At 39.8% G+C, this 12,366-nt stretch overlaps 1 protein-coding gene and 1 non-coding gene across 4 annotated transcripts in view; both read left to right on the forward strand.

The window, feature by feature from the left end:
* Nucleotides 1–12,366, forward strand: part of LOC121181897 (BTG3 associated nuclear protein) — a 36,623-nt gene that overhangs the window by 443 nt on the left and 23,814 nt on the right. Inside the window, exons 2-10 of one of the 3 annotated variants that reach the window (XM_041038115.1) lie at nucleotides 1,082–1,249; nucleotides 3,016–3,094; nucleotides 3,444–3,553; nucleotides 3,706–3,905; nucleotides 4,187–4,276; nucleotides 4,500–4,672; nucleotides 6,015–6,254; nucleotides 9,019–9,177; nucleotides 11,942–12,063. In XM_041038115.1, coding sequence (XP_040894049.1) covers nucleotides 3,025–3,094; nucleotides 3,444–3,553; nucleotides 3,706–3,905; nucleotides 4,187–4,276; nucleotides 4,500–4,672; nucleotides 6,015–6,254; nucleotides 9,019–9,177; nucleotides 11,942–12,063 — 1,164 coding nt within the window. In that variant the 5' untranslated portion in view covers nucleotides 1,082–1,249; nucleotides 3,016–3,024. Of the gene's footprint in view, nucleotides 1–811; nucleotides 1,250–2,493; nucleotides 2,514–3,015; nucleotides 3,095–3,443; nucleotides 3,554–3,705; nucleotides 3,906–4,186; nucleotides 4,277–4,499; nucleotides 4,673–6,014; nucleotides 6,255–9,018; nucleotides 9,178–11,941; nucleotides 12,064–12,366 lie in introns of those variants that run through there. The other 2 variants (XM_041038116.1, XM_041038117.1) reach the window with 2 other exon arrangements.
* Nucleotides 502–574, forward strand: trnar-acg. The gene has a single exon. It is a non-coding gene; the product is annotated as a tRNA-Arg (tRNA).

A 12,366-nucleotide genomic window follows, 5' to 3' on the forward strand; every position in this document is an offset into this window, starting at 1 on the left:
CTCTCCTTTTGTTATATAGTCTGTGGTGTCTCTCTACCACCTGTTAATCGAGATTATTCATGTCAATCATTTCTGATACCACTGGTAGTCTATGGTTACCATGGTTTTTCTTTCGCCAAGACAGCATTAGCCTTCAGTCAACAGCCTTAGCCTTTAGTTTAAACCAATAGTGAAGTCTGTTAGAGGGCAGAGCATGTACAAAATAGAAATAGTTGGTGGAGAGTTTTGAGGAGGCACTTAGCTCTCTAACTACCGGCCTATGCATTATGGATCTCATGGTTCCACAAAAGGTCGTACTCAGAACATCTGTGCCCCACATTATACATAGTAGATTATATTGTTTTTCTTTTCAGTATTGATAAATTTGGGTGGTGAGTTAAGAGGTACAAGGGCCAAAACCTCAACAGAAAAGTGAACCTGAGGATGCTGTTGAAAACTGCAGTTACGACGACACCTGATACATTTAATTTTAAAAGTCATCGTAGACGTTTTAAATTTCGCGGGCCAGTGGCGCAATGGATAACGCGTCTGACTACGGATCAGAAGATTCTAGGTTCGACTCCTGGCTGGCTCGATATGTTTTTCCTTCCCCCTCCTTATGCTCCAGCCAACAGAAGGTAAAACTACAATGTAAAGACCCCCTCACCAACAGCTTAATAGTCATCCGGCTTTTCAGGACTTGCAAAACTAAAGAAAAAAAAAGTTATAGGATAGTCGAAACTGCTTTCCTAGTCAGTTCCAGACAATAATTTTTATTATTTTATTATTATATTTTAGGCGTTGCTAAATTGTAATTTCTGCTGGGGCACGTATGCATTCAGAATTACTATTTAGAAACCGTCAATATTTAAATAAGCACTTACAGATACATGTTTGTTCTTTTAGTAATGCTACGTAACCTAACGTTATTTACAGACCCCGTCCAGAAATTAAAATCAGAACGATGATTTCTGCCAAAGCCATTTCACATTATTGATATGAAACAATTAGATAAACAGCTTAAGCCAGTTTACTTCATTTAGAATGTAGGGAGATGTGCAGTAATTAACGTGAAATCTGCTGATGAATGTGAATGTTTCAGCTGTGATGACTATAGGAGGCAGACTGCTTTTGACTCAGCCCGGGTTTCCCTGACTGAGAGAGGAACCTTCCATGTACGGAACACACGAAGGCAAGGGCTCATCTCTCGCGAGGAACGGCGCCGTTATCGGAATCTCTACAAACAACACGAGAATTCATCATTCACACGGTAATATAACCCAATCTTACACGGTACATGTGTTGTGTGCCAGCACTGGGGGAAAGAAGCTGAATCAAAATCAAATTTGACTGTTATTTCTTCCAACAGCTTACGGTTTTGCATTACATTTCGATGGCCTTTAGGCCTCACTAGCATGCTAATCACCACGCTAGCTTAAACAGCGTGTCCTTAGCTCTGCTTCAGCTTTAACGTTAGCAAGCAAGCTTGCAAATCCGATTTTGTGGCGCCAGCTAACATTAGCTAGTTTGTTTCTTCTCAGGCTAGTAGCAGTGCAGAATAGAAAGATTTCACCCGAAATGAGGTAGTTGTAACGTCAGCTGGGATAAACTAACTGAGACTACATAATAGGTTAAGTTAGGCCAGTCGTTTGTTTTATTTTTGCCCATATTTCATATCGCCAAGAGACCCCCGCCCAGTTAGCTACCTAGCCGTAATGTTAACCGCTAAACGCAGTTAGCCAGGCTAGCGCGACTTTACCAGATCAGTCATATTTTCAGGGTCGTAGCATCTTGGGAAGCAGGGTTTTGCCCGTCCCGTCCCATCCCGTTTCCCTTACACTGCCAGAGCTAATCTCAACCGCCAGGTACTAAAATGCTTGAGGCTTTCTCAATATAAAGTCAGTTGTTATCGTTGATAACGACGTTTTTTTTTTCATTCTTATCACAACGAAACTGCCCATATTTATTTATAGTGGACTGAAATTTGTCAACTAAGAGTTAACCCAAGAGAAGGGTCACACATGACATCTCTAGATACCTGTCTTCGCATTGTCATAAACACCATTACTGTCACCCTTCTTGTGGTTTGTATCTGAGTTGTCTCTTTCCTCTAGGCATACATGTCCCTGTAAATAGATAATGCAAATATAATAATTACAATTTGTGTTTCACTCATAAGTTATGAATAAAGTTTTGTGTATCCTCACATTTATTACATAAACTGCGTAAAGAGATGTGTTTTGTCAGTGACTGCCCTTGCATCAGTATTAATTGTCATTGTCAGAAGATTTTTTTTTTTTTTTTCAATTCAGCCATCATACTCAGGCTTATAACTCTGTGTACGTAAAGAGGGCAAATTAATTTATATGAAAATAAATCCACTGTAGATTTAATCGCCTCTTACTCTCTCCAAGAACTTTGTTGATGTGGTGCACAGAAATGATTGTTTACTCCTGTTTGTGTTTCATTTCACTTGTAGATGCCTATGCAGTTATGTCACTCAGAAAATAGCGATTGCACAATCAAAACCAAATGTAATTACAACACAACTCTCTTTTACCAAAACAGACTTATTTACACCTTAGTGGTAAGACATGTACAAATGCAACATCAGTGGTGTACAGAAAAGCACTTTTATTGTAGCAGTTGTCTTTTATGCAGTTCCTGGATAGGTTAGGTACAAACAAGACAAAGAACAAACAAACAGTAATATATAGAACATGTGGCATTCATATCTGTACAGTAACAGGTGAGACTAAACATTACAAATGACATAGTATAGTGTTACATTCAAATAGATCAGTTGTGCTCTTCTTGGTCAGAAGTAACTTTTTCCTGTAAGAAACGCTTTCTTAAACATCCCTGAATAATACAAGCAAGTGAAATGCAGTATATATTCTTTGAGATGACTTCAGTTGTGTGACAAGTCAAATTTTAAGTGCAAGAGGCATCAACAGGCACAACAGGAAGATGTTCTGTTGTTCCATATAGTATCAAGTCAGTAAAAAAACGTGCTGTCCTCCTTTTTTATTTCAGCTGTGAACAATGTCTGAGCAAGATTTGGATGAAATTGTGCAAATAACAGTGGAGGAATTTAACCAGGATGATCGCACAGGTAAGAGTTCTATGAAGCAATGTGAAAAGTTATTATTTTTCTATCTTTTCTAATCAGTGTACTGTGTAGTGAATAGCTGGTTGTCGCCATTTTCTTCTCTTCTTGACCAGATATGGTTAGGTTCCCAACTAGGCAAGGAAACATGGACATTTAATCAATAACAGTGTGGTTTAAAATCTTTATAATCAGCATTAACTTGATTCGGTGTCAGCAGATACTCAGTAATATTGCCTCAGATTGGAGCAGTGACACAGCTACAATCTGGACATCCCATAGTAAAAAAAAAAAAAAAAAAAAACAGGCTGAAGCTTTTTGTTTTGAGGGTGTCTTTGTGTATGATCCATGCCAGACATGCTGGACAATCATGAAGATGATGAAGAAAGGCCTCAGAAGAAAAAAAGGAAATTGAGCAACAGTCAAGAGAACAACAGCAACAACCAAGACATATCTTTTATCAAGGTACCAGCTCTATATAATGGACACTCTGTAAAGCACTTGTGTTTTTTTAGTTTCCCAATAACCGGATGAAGATAAAAGTTTTGGGAATAAATAAATTTCTTATTCTTATTCTTATTCTTACACATATAATATCTTATTCCCTGTCTTCCAAGAACCTGTTGGTTTCATTCACCACATCAATCAGCCAGCGACTGGAAGGAATTGAGTCAAAGTTACAGGCTCTGGATGCCACATGCAAAGCCCTTGGACGCAAGCTGGACAGTATGGTACCCTGTGCCAAGAGTCCTATACAGGTGCCTATGGTTGCAGGGTCGCCTCAGGGGGCCACTCAAACTTGGAACAAAGTGCGATGGTAAGCTACTAGTGCTTGCCCACCATCACATTTTGAGTCAGTCCAACATTGTTTCCATTCAGGGTTATAGTGCAGTTCAATGGAGAAGAATAGAATTAAAATTCTCAAGCTAAAGTAGGTGTGGCTTTTTAACAATGCAGATAACTTGTTTTTTTTTTTAGTTATTTTACAAAGCTGTATCGTGATTTCTAGCAGAACCACATTACCTAGGCTTAGTTTAGATTGTACTAAGCACACACGCATGTGGCACTTAATCAGTGTGTTTTCAACTTCTCCCACAGTGTTGTTCCACAAACAAATGTGATAGTGAGCAGTGAACACTCAAAGGGCTCTAGCCAAGAAGACACCCCTCTAGAGAATCTGCTCAGCAAGTGAGTGACTCACGTTCACACTATACATCTAGTCTATTCAGAAATGTGAAAATCCTCCTCAATACAGTGCCTTATAAACAATGTTGTGGTCACTACTCTCAAATGTTCCTTTCCCCAATTTTCAGGACTGACTTCCTCATACGAGGTGGCCAATGCTATGATATTAATGTAGGTTTGACTTACTGATTGTATATGTTTTTTTTTGTTTGTTTGTTTTTTGAAGCACTGTGACCAGGCGGCGGCAGAACACAATCCTTGTAAAGGTGCCAGGCCCTGAGGAGAGTCAGGAGGAACAGGAGAGCGGCTCAGAAGCTAGTGACTCTGTTTCCAATGGTGGCCATTCCAGCAATGCCCAAAATGGCCAAAATGTCACGCTCATCACACTCAACTCAGAAGGTATGACTCCACTCTTTTGATATAGATGCAGAAACACACATGCAGTATGTATGTTATTGCTGTTGTTCTCTTTTAGGCTGTGCATGGATAGAAATGAGGATATTGGCTATGTGGTAGACAAGGTTGTATTTTTGTTTAAGGAGCACCTCATAAATTGTAAATGTTGTCCCACACATGCATATGTACACCATTACACTTGTCAGTATTCTCTATATTTACTTGGGAGATAATCACTGTTGCAAATCTATAGTAGAACCATCACAGATAGAACAGCTGTGAGAAGAGTTTCAGGTTTATTGGTTTCAAAATCTTTTTTTTTTCCTGGTAGAGAGAATCATTACTGACCTTTGGGCCAAAGTTCTTCAGTGAGGCAAAGGAAACAAGACTTACATGTACCTGCTACTTGAACAACAAGGCTCCCTTTGATTTATTAGGCTGTCAGCATGTCTTCCAATGCTTTGACTTCTCAACACTAGCAGAGGCACCCTGCTAGTCACCCATCTCACTAATAACAAAACAAAGGTGTCCCGCAAAGTCATCCGGTTAGTAATAACTGTTTTTAATTGGGTTTATTTAATGTGGCTAACGTGACTCTTTGAGATAGTTTCCACATTGAATGGAAAACACACTGTGCTGATGTGTCATTTTCATGTCCCTGTGGTTCTGTCTCAGACTGATAAATGTTCTCATTGGTCATTCATGTTTTCAGTAGCTTTACTCAGGGGCTCTGGCTGCACCTAAGAGAGAATAGTTTATTTCTAATTGTGAAAACCTAAATGGAGTCCACATTGTTATATTTGCTGTGACTGTTGGTTGGGTTATTTTCCGTGGACTTGGGAAGTTCTTGGTTATCTTCAAAGGCAAACTGTTATTCATTTATTGGCAGCTGTGGGTTACCATGATAAAACAGTGTTAGTCAGCATTAGCTAGATAGTACCATGTGGTGTTCAGGACATTGCGTCTCATGCTTTGTTTGTGTGTTCGTTTGTGTGGTGAGCTTAACAGTTAACATACGCTATGAGCAAACAGCCAAACCACATATTCTGCTTTTTAATATATTCAATAATAAGATGGGTTTGCCCATAATTTACGTAATTTGCCTTTACTGCCACTTGGGTGTGCTGTTGTATTACACAGTACAGAGTCCCAGTGGCTGAGTACCAGTGTAATATTTGTCTACCTGTGAATCACTAAATTTAAAGGATTGGATATATTTTGCTCTTTTATAGTGAAGAAAATTAAGGTAGAATTTAAATACTGCACTGGATTTCAGTAATGCAGGTTTGCAGAAAGAGAGCCACATAGCTGTGTTTGAAGAACTGTTCCTCCTCTGTTCCTCTAGATGATTATCCAGAGGGCACCTGGTTGGGTGACGAGAACAACCCAGAGATGCGAGTTCGTTGCCCGGTATCTCCAGCTGACATGCTTCATATCAGCACAAACTGCCGCACAGCAGAGAAAATGGCACTGACGCTGTTGGACTACCTTTTCCATCGGGAGGTCCAGGCCATGTCAAATCTCTCTGGACAAGGCAAACATGGCAAGAAGCAGCTGGACCCTCTCATGATCTACGGCATTCGCTGTGAGTCCTCCTGACATCATAACCGTCTACTGTTGACAAGTGTATCAGTTTCATGCTACCTGCTTCACTTTGTGATAGGTTGTAGACAAAGTGATGGTAGACCTGGTGGTAAACATTACCACATAAAGCGTCTTTTTATGTGCCACCAGCCAGCACTGATAGGCCCCCCAAGCCTCAGAGGTAAAAAAAAAAATCATTACAAGTGTGCATAGGAGGATATTTTGCTGTTTTACAACTCAACTCCGTGTCAAGTGTTTCTGATCTGTTTGAACTTGCCAGTTTGTGATGACTTAATTGGCAAAATGACCCATTTGTAACTGCCAAGGCTAGGCTAGTGTCTAGTAAGCGGTGTTTATCTCGTGATTATTACATTATTTCTGTATAATTTAAATTCTACTAATAAATTTCTCTCAGCTGGAGTTTAAACCCTTGCCCCCTTATAGCAATAAATGAACTCTCGGAGACCTTCCCACATTTCATCCCTGCTCCATTACAAAGCGGCAATGAATTGAACACAGAAATAGACTGCAGTCTGTATTCCCAAGACGGGTTACAACAACATGTATTCATCACTGCACACACGCATTAATGTGCAACACATTTTATAACATACCAGACTCTAAATGACAAGCATATGTCTGCTCGAAAGATCCTAATGGAGTCACCCTCAATTCAGTGAAATCTTTGATTCCTGATTAACCAGACTGAAGATTATGATGGAAGACAGATGGGTATTTATGGACATCCTATGGCTATATGCTGCATTTACTGTATATGGTTCATATGATATTTTAAAGAGGGGCTCTGTTAGCTGTAGCCTGTCCTATAGCATTCTTCTATACTTCAGTTTGTTCCCCTGCAGGAGGCACAAGATGAAGTATAGTAGTGTGCAGAGGCTGGAGCAGTCCCAGGTGACTTTTTGATGACTCATTCTGCCTGCCTAAAAAAATGGAATTAAGCAGCACCTGTGCTTCCTGAACAGGACTCATCAGGTGCGAAAGGGCTGTCGTTCACTGCCATCCCAGTGTCCTCATATACCCATCAGCTCCATTTCTGTCTCATTTTCTACCGTCAGCCTTTTGCTGCGTTGTTAATTTATGTAGAAATGAGCTGTCATGCGGCTCACCCCCTTTTAAACAGTTCATAATACTGAGGTAGACAGCCACTAAATACAGCTACATCCAGTCTCACCTGCATATGTCTCCACTAACGGAGGGGTGAGGGAGAGTCACAGGCCTGTGTTAGAACAACTTTTACCTTATGTCAATAGCTTCAAAATCATTTTGATGGTACACTGACTTGTAATAGAGAGAATGGCACCTCTTTCATTCACACTCTGGGCCTGGACAGCTGTTCTCGCCCTGTTTAACTTGGGTCGAGCTGGTATGATCGAGAGAAGTGCTTAATTCTTTACTGCATTATGTTCAGCTATGGATCTTTAGCTAGCTATATGAAGAAGATAGATAAGAATTCTCAGTATGGGCATCAAGGCAGAGTTGAAGAGACTAGCTCAGTGGTGCATAAGCCTTAGAATAAGACTTCTGTGTGTTCAGATGTTTTCAGTCAGTCAAATTAGCTGAATTCTGACTTGACATGAGTGGACAGAGTGATTGCTGGTTTGCACTGATGATTTTGTGCTTGTTGCCCGAGAGATTGATAGGTTTTGTTTTCTGTACATGAGTTGTCAGCTTCTTGTGGTATGCTGTTTTCAGTGTCCATAACCAGTCAGACTCAGAGCCCAGCAGAATTTAATGTGCCAGCATCCTGTAAATCACTGCTTGTGGCTGCAGAGGCCGTTGTTGCCGCTGCTCAGCAAAAGTTACACAGTGTTGCTTTAACACTTCTTGTCAAAGGGTGTGGACTGTGGAGGAGAAGTAAACCGAATTAGGCCAATTGTTTTCTTCAGTTTCCATAAAAGTATGCATCCAGATTACAGATTAAATCACCCGATTGTAAACAACTTTTCCTATAGCTAAACAAATCGCTTAATTATGGTCAGCCTGTATCTTGCAGTAATCTGTTGCATGCTTTTGTTTTCATTAAATCCCTTCTTTTTCTGCGTCCTGTACATATTATTGCAAAGAGTGTATGTGTTATATGTAGGCTATTTTACAGTATCAGAATCAGAAGCCTTTATTGTCATTGTACAAGAATACAACGAAATTATAGCAGCATAGAAGTGGTGTTACTCCAAATCTAAATAAATAAAAAAGTATGTACAAATAGTCTAAATAAAAGTAGAAATAAAAATAGAAATAGAATAACACTTATAAAAATAGAATAGAATAATATTCTGTTGTTGTAAAGACTTTAGGACTAAGTATACTGACAGCCCTTCTATATACATATTTTATACACAGACACAACCTTCAAGCTTAATTATATAACAACATTTCTTATAAAATTTGCACCTGACATTAGCAGCTTGTGATATTCTTGCTATTGAATTATGCTGGCTGCTATGTCTTGCATTGATGCCAAGGTTACCTTCAAGTTTAGCTGAGTGGGGTGGTGTCATAAGGCTCTGAAAATGGGAAAGGGGCATGTGAAAATACTGAAAGCAATACTGAAAGACTTTTCATCCATCAATGGTCAAAGTAGGCAAATTAAAGGAGGGAGCATTTCAAAGGCAAAAGGACATGCTAAAAAGGAGATGGCTTTTGTACAGGTCAATTTGGAGATATTATACAACCATTCATGACCATGACTAATTTGGTTAATTGTTCAGTATGTAATAACCTTTGACCTTTTCATGCCCCCACAGGTCACTTGTTCCACAAATTTGGCATCACTGAATCAGACTGGTACCGCATCAAGCAGAGCATTGACTCAAAGTGTCGCACAGCCTGGAGACGCAAACAGCGTGGCCAGAGTCTGGCTGTCAAGAGCTTCTCCAAACGCACACCTCGCAATTCAGTCACAGGTAAAGTACAGATTATTTTCCATGGGCTGTAAACCTTGTATTTGTCTGTGCTGATGTTATGTTGCTGAGAAGAGGCCATGTTCTAATTAGATTTGTAAGACCTTCACATATCTGCGTAACTTCCTGTGTCTTACGACCGTGGCACATGCTAAGTAGGATGTGTTGTTGTTTGGGTCTGTGTGTAGTTTGTTGACAACACAATAGCTCAAAAATAATACAGCACATAACAGCAACTTAATACAGGCACTCCACATACCCCTGAACAGTGAGTGCTGGAGTTAATCATTAGTTACTTTGATGCATTAATATAGATAAAAAAAGGACACAGGAGCAGAGAGAATGTAAAGAGTGTTAAATCCATAAAGAAATTATTAATAGTTCCCAAATCTAAGATGGCCCCGCTTTTTTAAAGTTACTCTCCAGAACAAAATATAGTTTTACATTTGGTCCAGGAAGATATTTACTGTGTATTATCTTAATCATAAACATATCTAACAAAAGCTTAACAGAGCTTAACAGGCCATCAAAAGCAACATATAAAATAATAAGGAAACTACCATGACTAATACAGAAAATTATGCACAAATTTACTCACAGAAAATATGAGTGGTCTGAATTAAAATGATTAAAATCACATTCAAGGCAAAGCTTTGAGCTTGTGAATCTTTGTACTTCAGAAATCAAAGCACTTTAGAACCTTCTGAAATGCTTTGGGAGTGAGCACATTAACATTTATCTCTATGGTCTTAGAAGACTAATACCTACCTGGCTCCACTCTCATAAGTTTTTATCATCTAGATAATGTTGCTATGTTTCTGTGGTTGTTTTCTAATCAAACAAGATGCACAGTTGTGGGAATGAACTACAGACCTCAAAAAAGAGACATCTGCTGCTGTTTCTTTTGCTTATAGGCCAGCAACGCTTCCATTAGTTTTCAGATTCTGTTGATTTCAGTGGGGCAGTTGGCCCGTAGTTTTGAAACTTATTAAATTTGTGCTGTCAGCAACAGATTTTCAGATTTTTTTTGTCAGCTTTTCGCTGTGAATTTGACCTGGCGCTCAACCAATTCAAAAGGAACGGATGGAAGTGTTTACTTTCTGAAAACTTGGAGGAAGTTCTCAGTTAAATCATATCAGCTCCTTAACTTTTAACAGCCAAAGCTTTCTTATGGTTCTGACCAAAGTTTTGCTACAGATCTCTACCAATGAATTGTCATTTATTTAACCACATACTTGCACACCTAGATATTTGTCATGAATGTGTTAACACAGGTCCAAATAGATTTGGTGTGGATTTTCAGTTGGTTAATTTTAAAACGTGAACTACCAAGTTGCATAATTTATTTGGACCTTGTTCTCCTTCCAATAGACAAATGATTTAAAATTCCCCCTTTTCTCTTTTAGTTCCTATTCTGATACTTTCTGCAGGAAAATGACTGCAGACAGTCAACAAACATAGTCACACACACTGTGAACTCAGACAGGCCCTATTTCATCAGCTGTATGAAAGCTATTTCAAGACCTGAACCCAAATTCAGATACAGTGCGTATTGCTGCAGATGGTTGTAATCTGCACACAATGCTTGCTGTCCGTTCCTCCCTGTGAGCCATCACCCCTCACCTCTGACCAGGGAAAAGTAAGACTGCAGGGGAAACCCAAATATCCTGTGAGCACACACTCGGGGTGGATTGTCAGACCCTGCCTTTTCAGGCCACACACACCCCAGAGTGTACAACACAAATACTAGTTCAGATGGTGCACGCACAAACATGCAAGGACACACACCAAACAATCATTTCTTCCTAAATGAGATTACATGTTAATGGACTGGAAAGAGGCAGTTCTTCTGCTTTTAAAACCATCATTTACCAGTGAACCAGCAAGTAGAGCTCAGACCAAAACTGTAGTTTCCACAAACCACCTGTGTCTCACTTCCTCATCTGGCAAACAAAAGTACTGAGGATTATTTCCATAACACAGTACATAGCTGTAATAATGAAAGATGGGAGACAGCCTTACTTTTCAAAGAAGCGTAACACAAAACAGAACTTTTGAGGTGTATGTGATATGTGCTGTATGTTTTATGTCATTCAGTTTTTTTTATTTCATGGTCAAAAAATTAGACTGCCTTTTCCAGCAATGTTAACTGTTACATGATCTGCTACAAGAATGACCTCAAATCCTTTCAGTCCTCATTTCTCCCAAATGGTCTTTTTATTTCTGCACATTTTGATGTCTTGCAAGAGAAGGTATAATTTCATTTGTTTTGTGGCCTGTTGTGTAGATTCCACTGTCCACTGTGCGCTTTGCTGTCTTTAATTTCTGACATCGTGTCTGGACGTGCTCGGGTTGTTGTGGAGCTGTGGGGGGTGATGCGACACATCCATGCAGGAGTTTCAGACTGCTGCTGTGATAGGGGGTGTTTAGACTGAGGCTTGGAGTTTGTGTTTGGCTGCTAGACCATGAGTGTGTTTGGATGGCTAGTTGGAGAGTCCTTGTTGTGTATTTAGGTGTTTGATGAAGTATAAACACGCCATCATCTAGCAGATGGCCTGGGAATCAGCCAGGTTTTTAAAAAGAGGTTGCGAAGGCCCCTTGCATGATCATGTGTGGGTGTGTGTGGGATTGTGTGTCTGCCTGTGTCAGTGTCTTAGAGACCTCAGCCTTAATTCTGATGCATGCTGGAATCAGTTGCGCTGGATTGCTGACCTAATTCCACTGTACACATGAGATCACCAGTGACACTTCTTGTACTCCTAACCAGAAGGAGGCATTACAGAGGAAACGGCCCATATTGAGACTGCCACCCAGCAAACCTTGCACTACACGCTAGCCAATCAGCAGGTCCAGTTCCACCGTATTGGCGAGGATGGACAAGTTCAGGTGGTGAGTATCAGACTTTTCATCCCTTATTCTTTCACGGAATCCATAAGCAAACATTTTATTTACAAGCAAACACACAACAAAGTACTCTCTAACAATAAGAGTCTCCTCTCTTCCTCTCTCACAGTATATTATCAGATGTGTATCTTCCTGTTGCTAAAAATGGATCAGTCCTCAATCTGTTTATGCAGTGTTTTTCTCCATATGAAATCAACTCTGGTGATTGCCAGACCAGTGACAGTTGGTCTGACAATAAGCTACCAACCTAAATTTGGTCAGAAGAGAGAATATCGAACAATCATTTGA

The sequence above is a fragment of the Toxotes jaculatrix genome, chromosome 5, assembly GCF_017976425.1.
Source record: "Toxotes jaculatrix isolate fToxJac2 chromosome 5, fToxJac2.pri, whole genome shotgun sequence".
Lineage (NCBI taxonomy): Eukaryota > Metazoa > Chordata > Actinopteri > Toxotidae > Toxotes > Toxotes jaculatrix.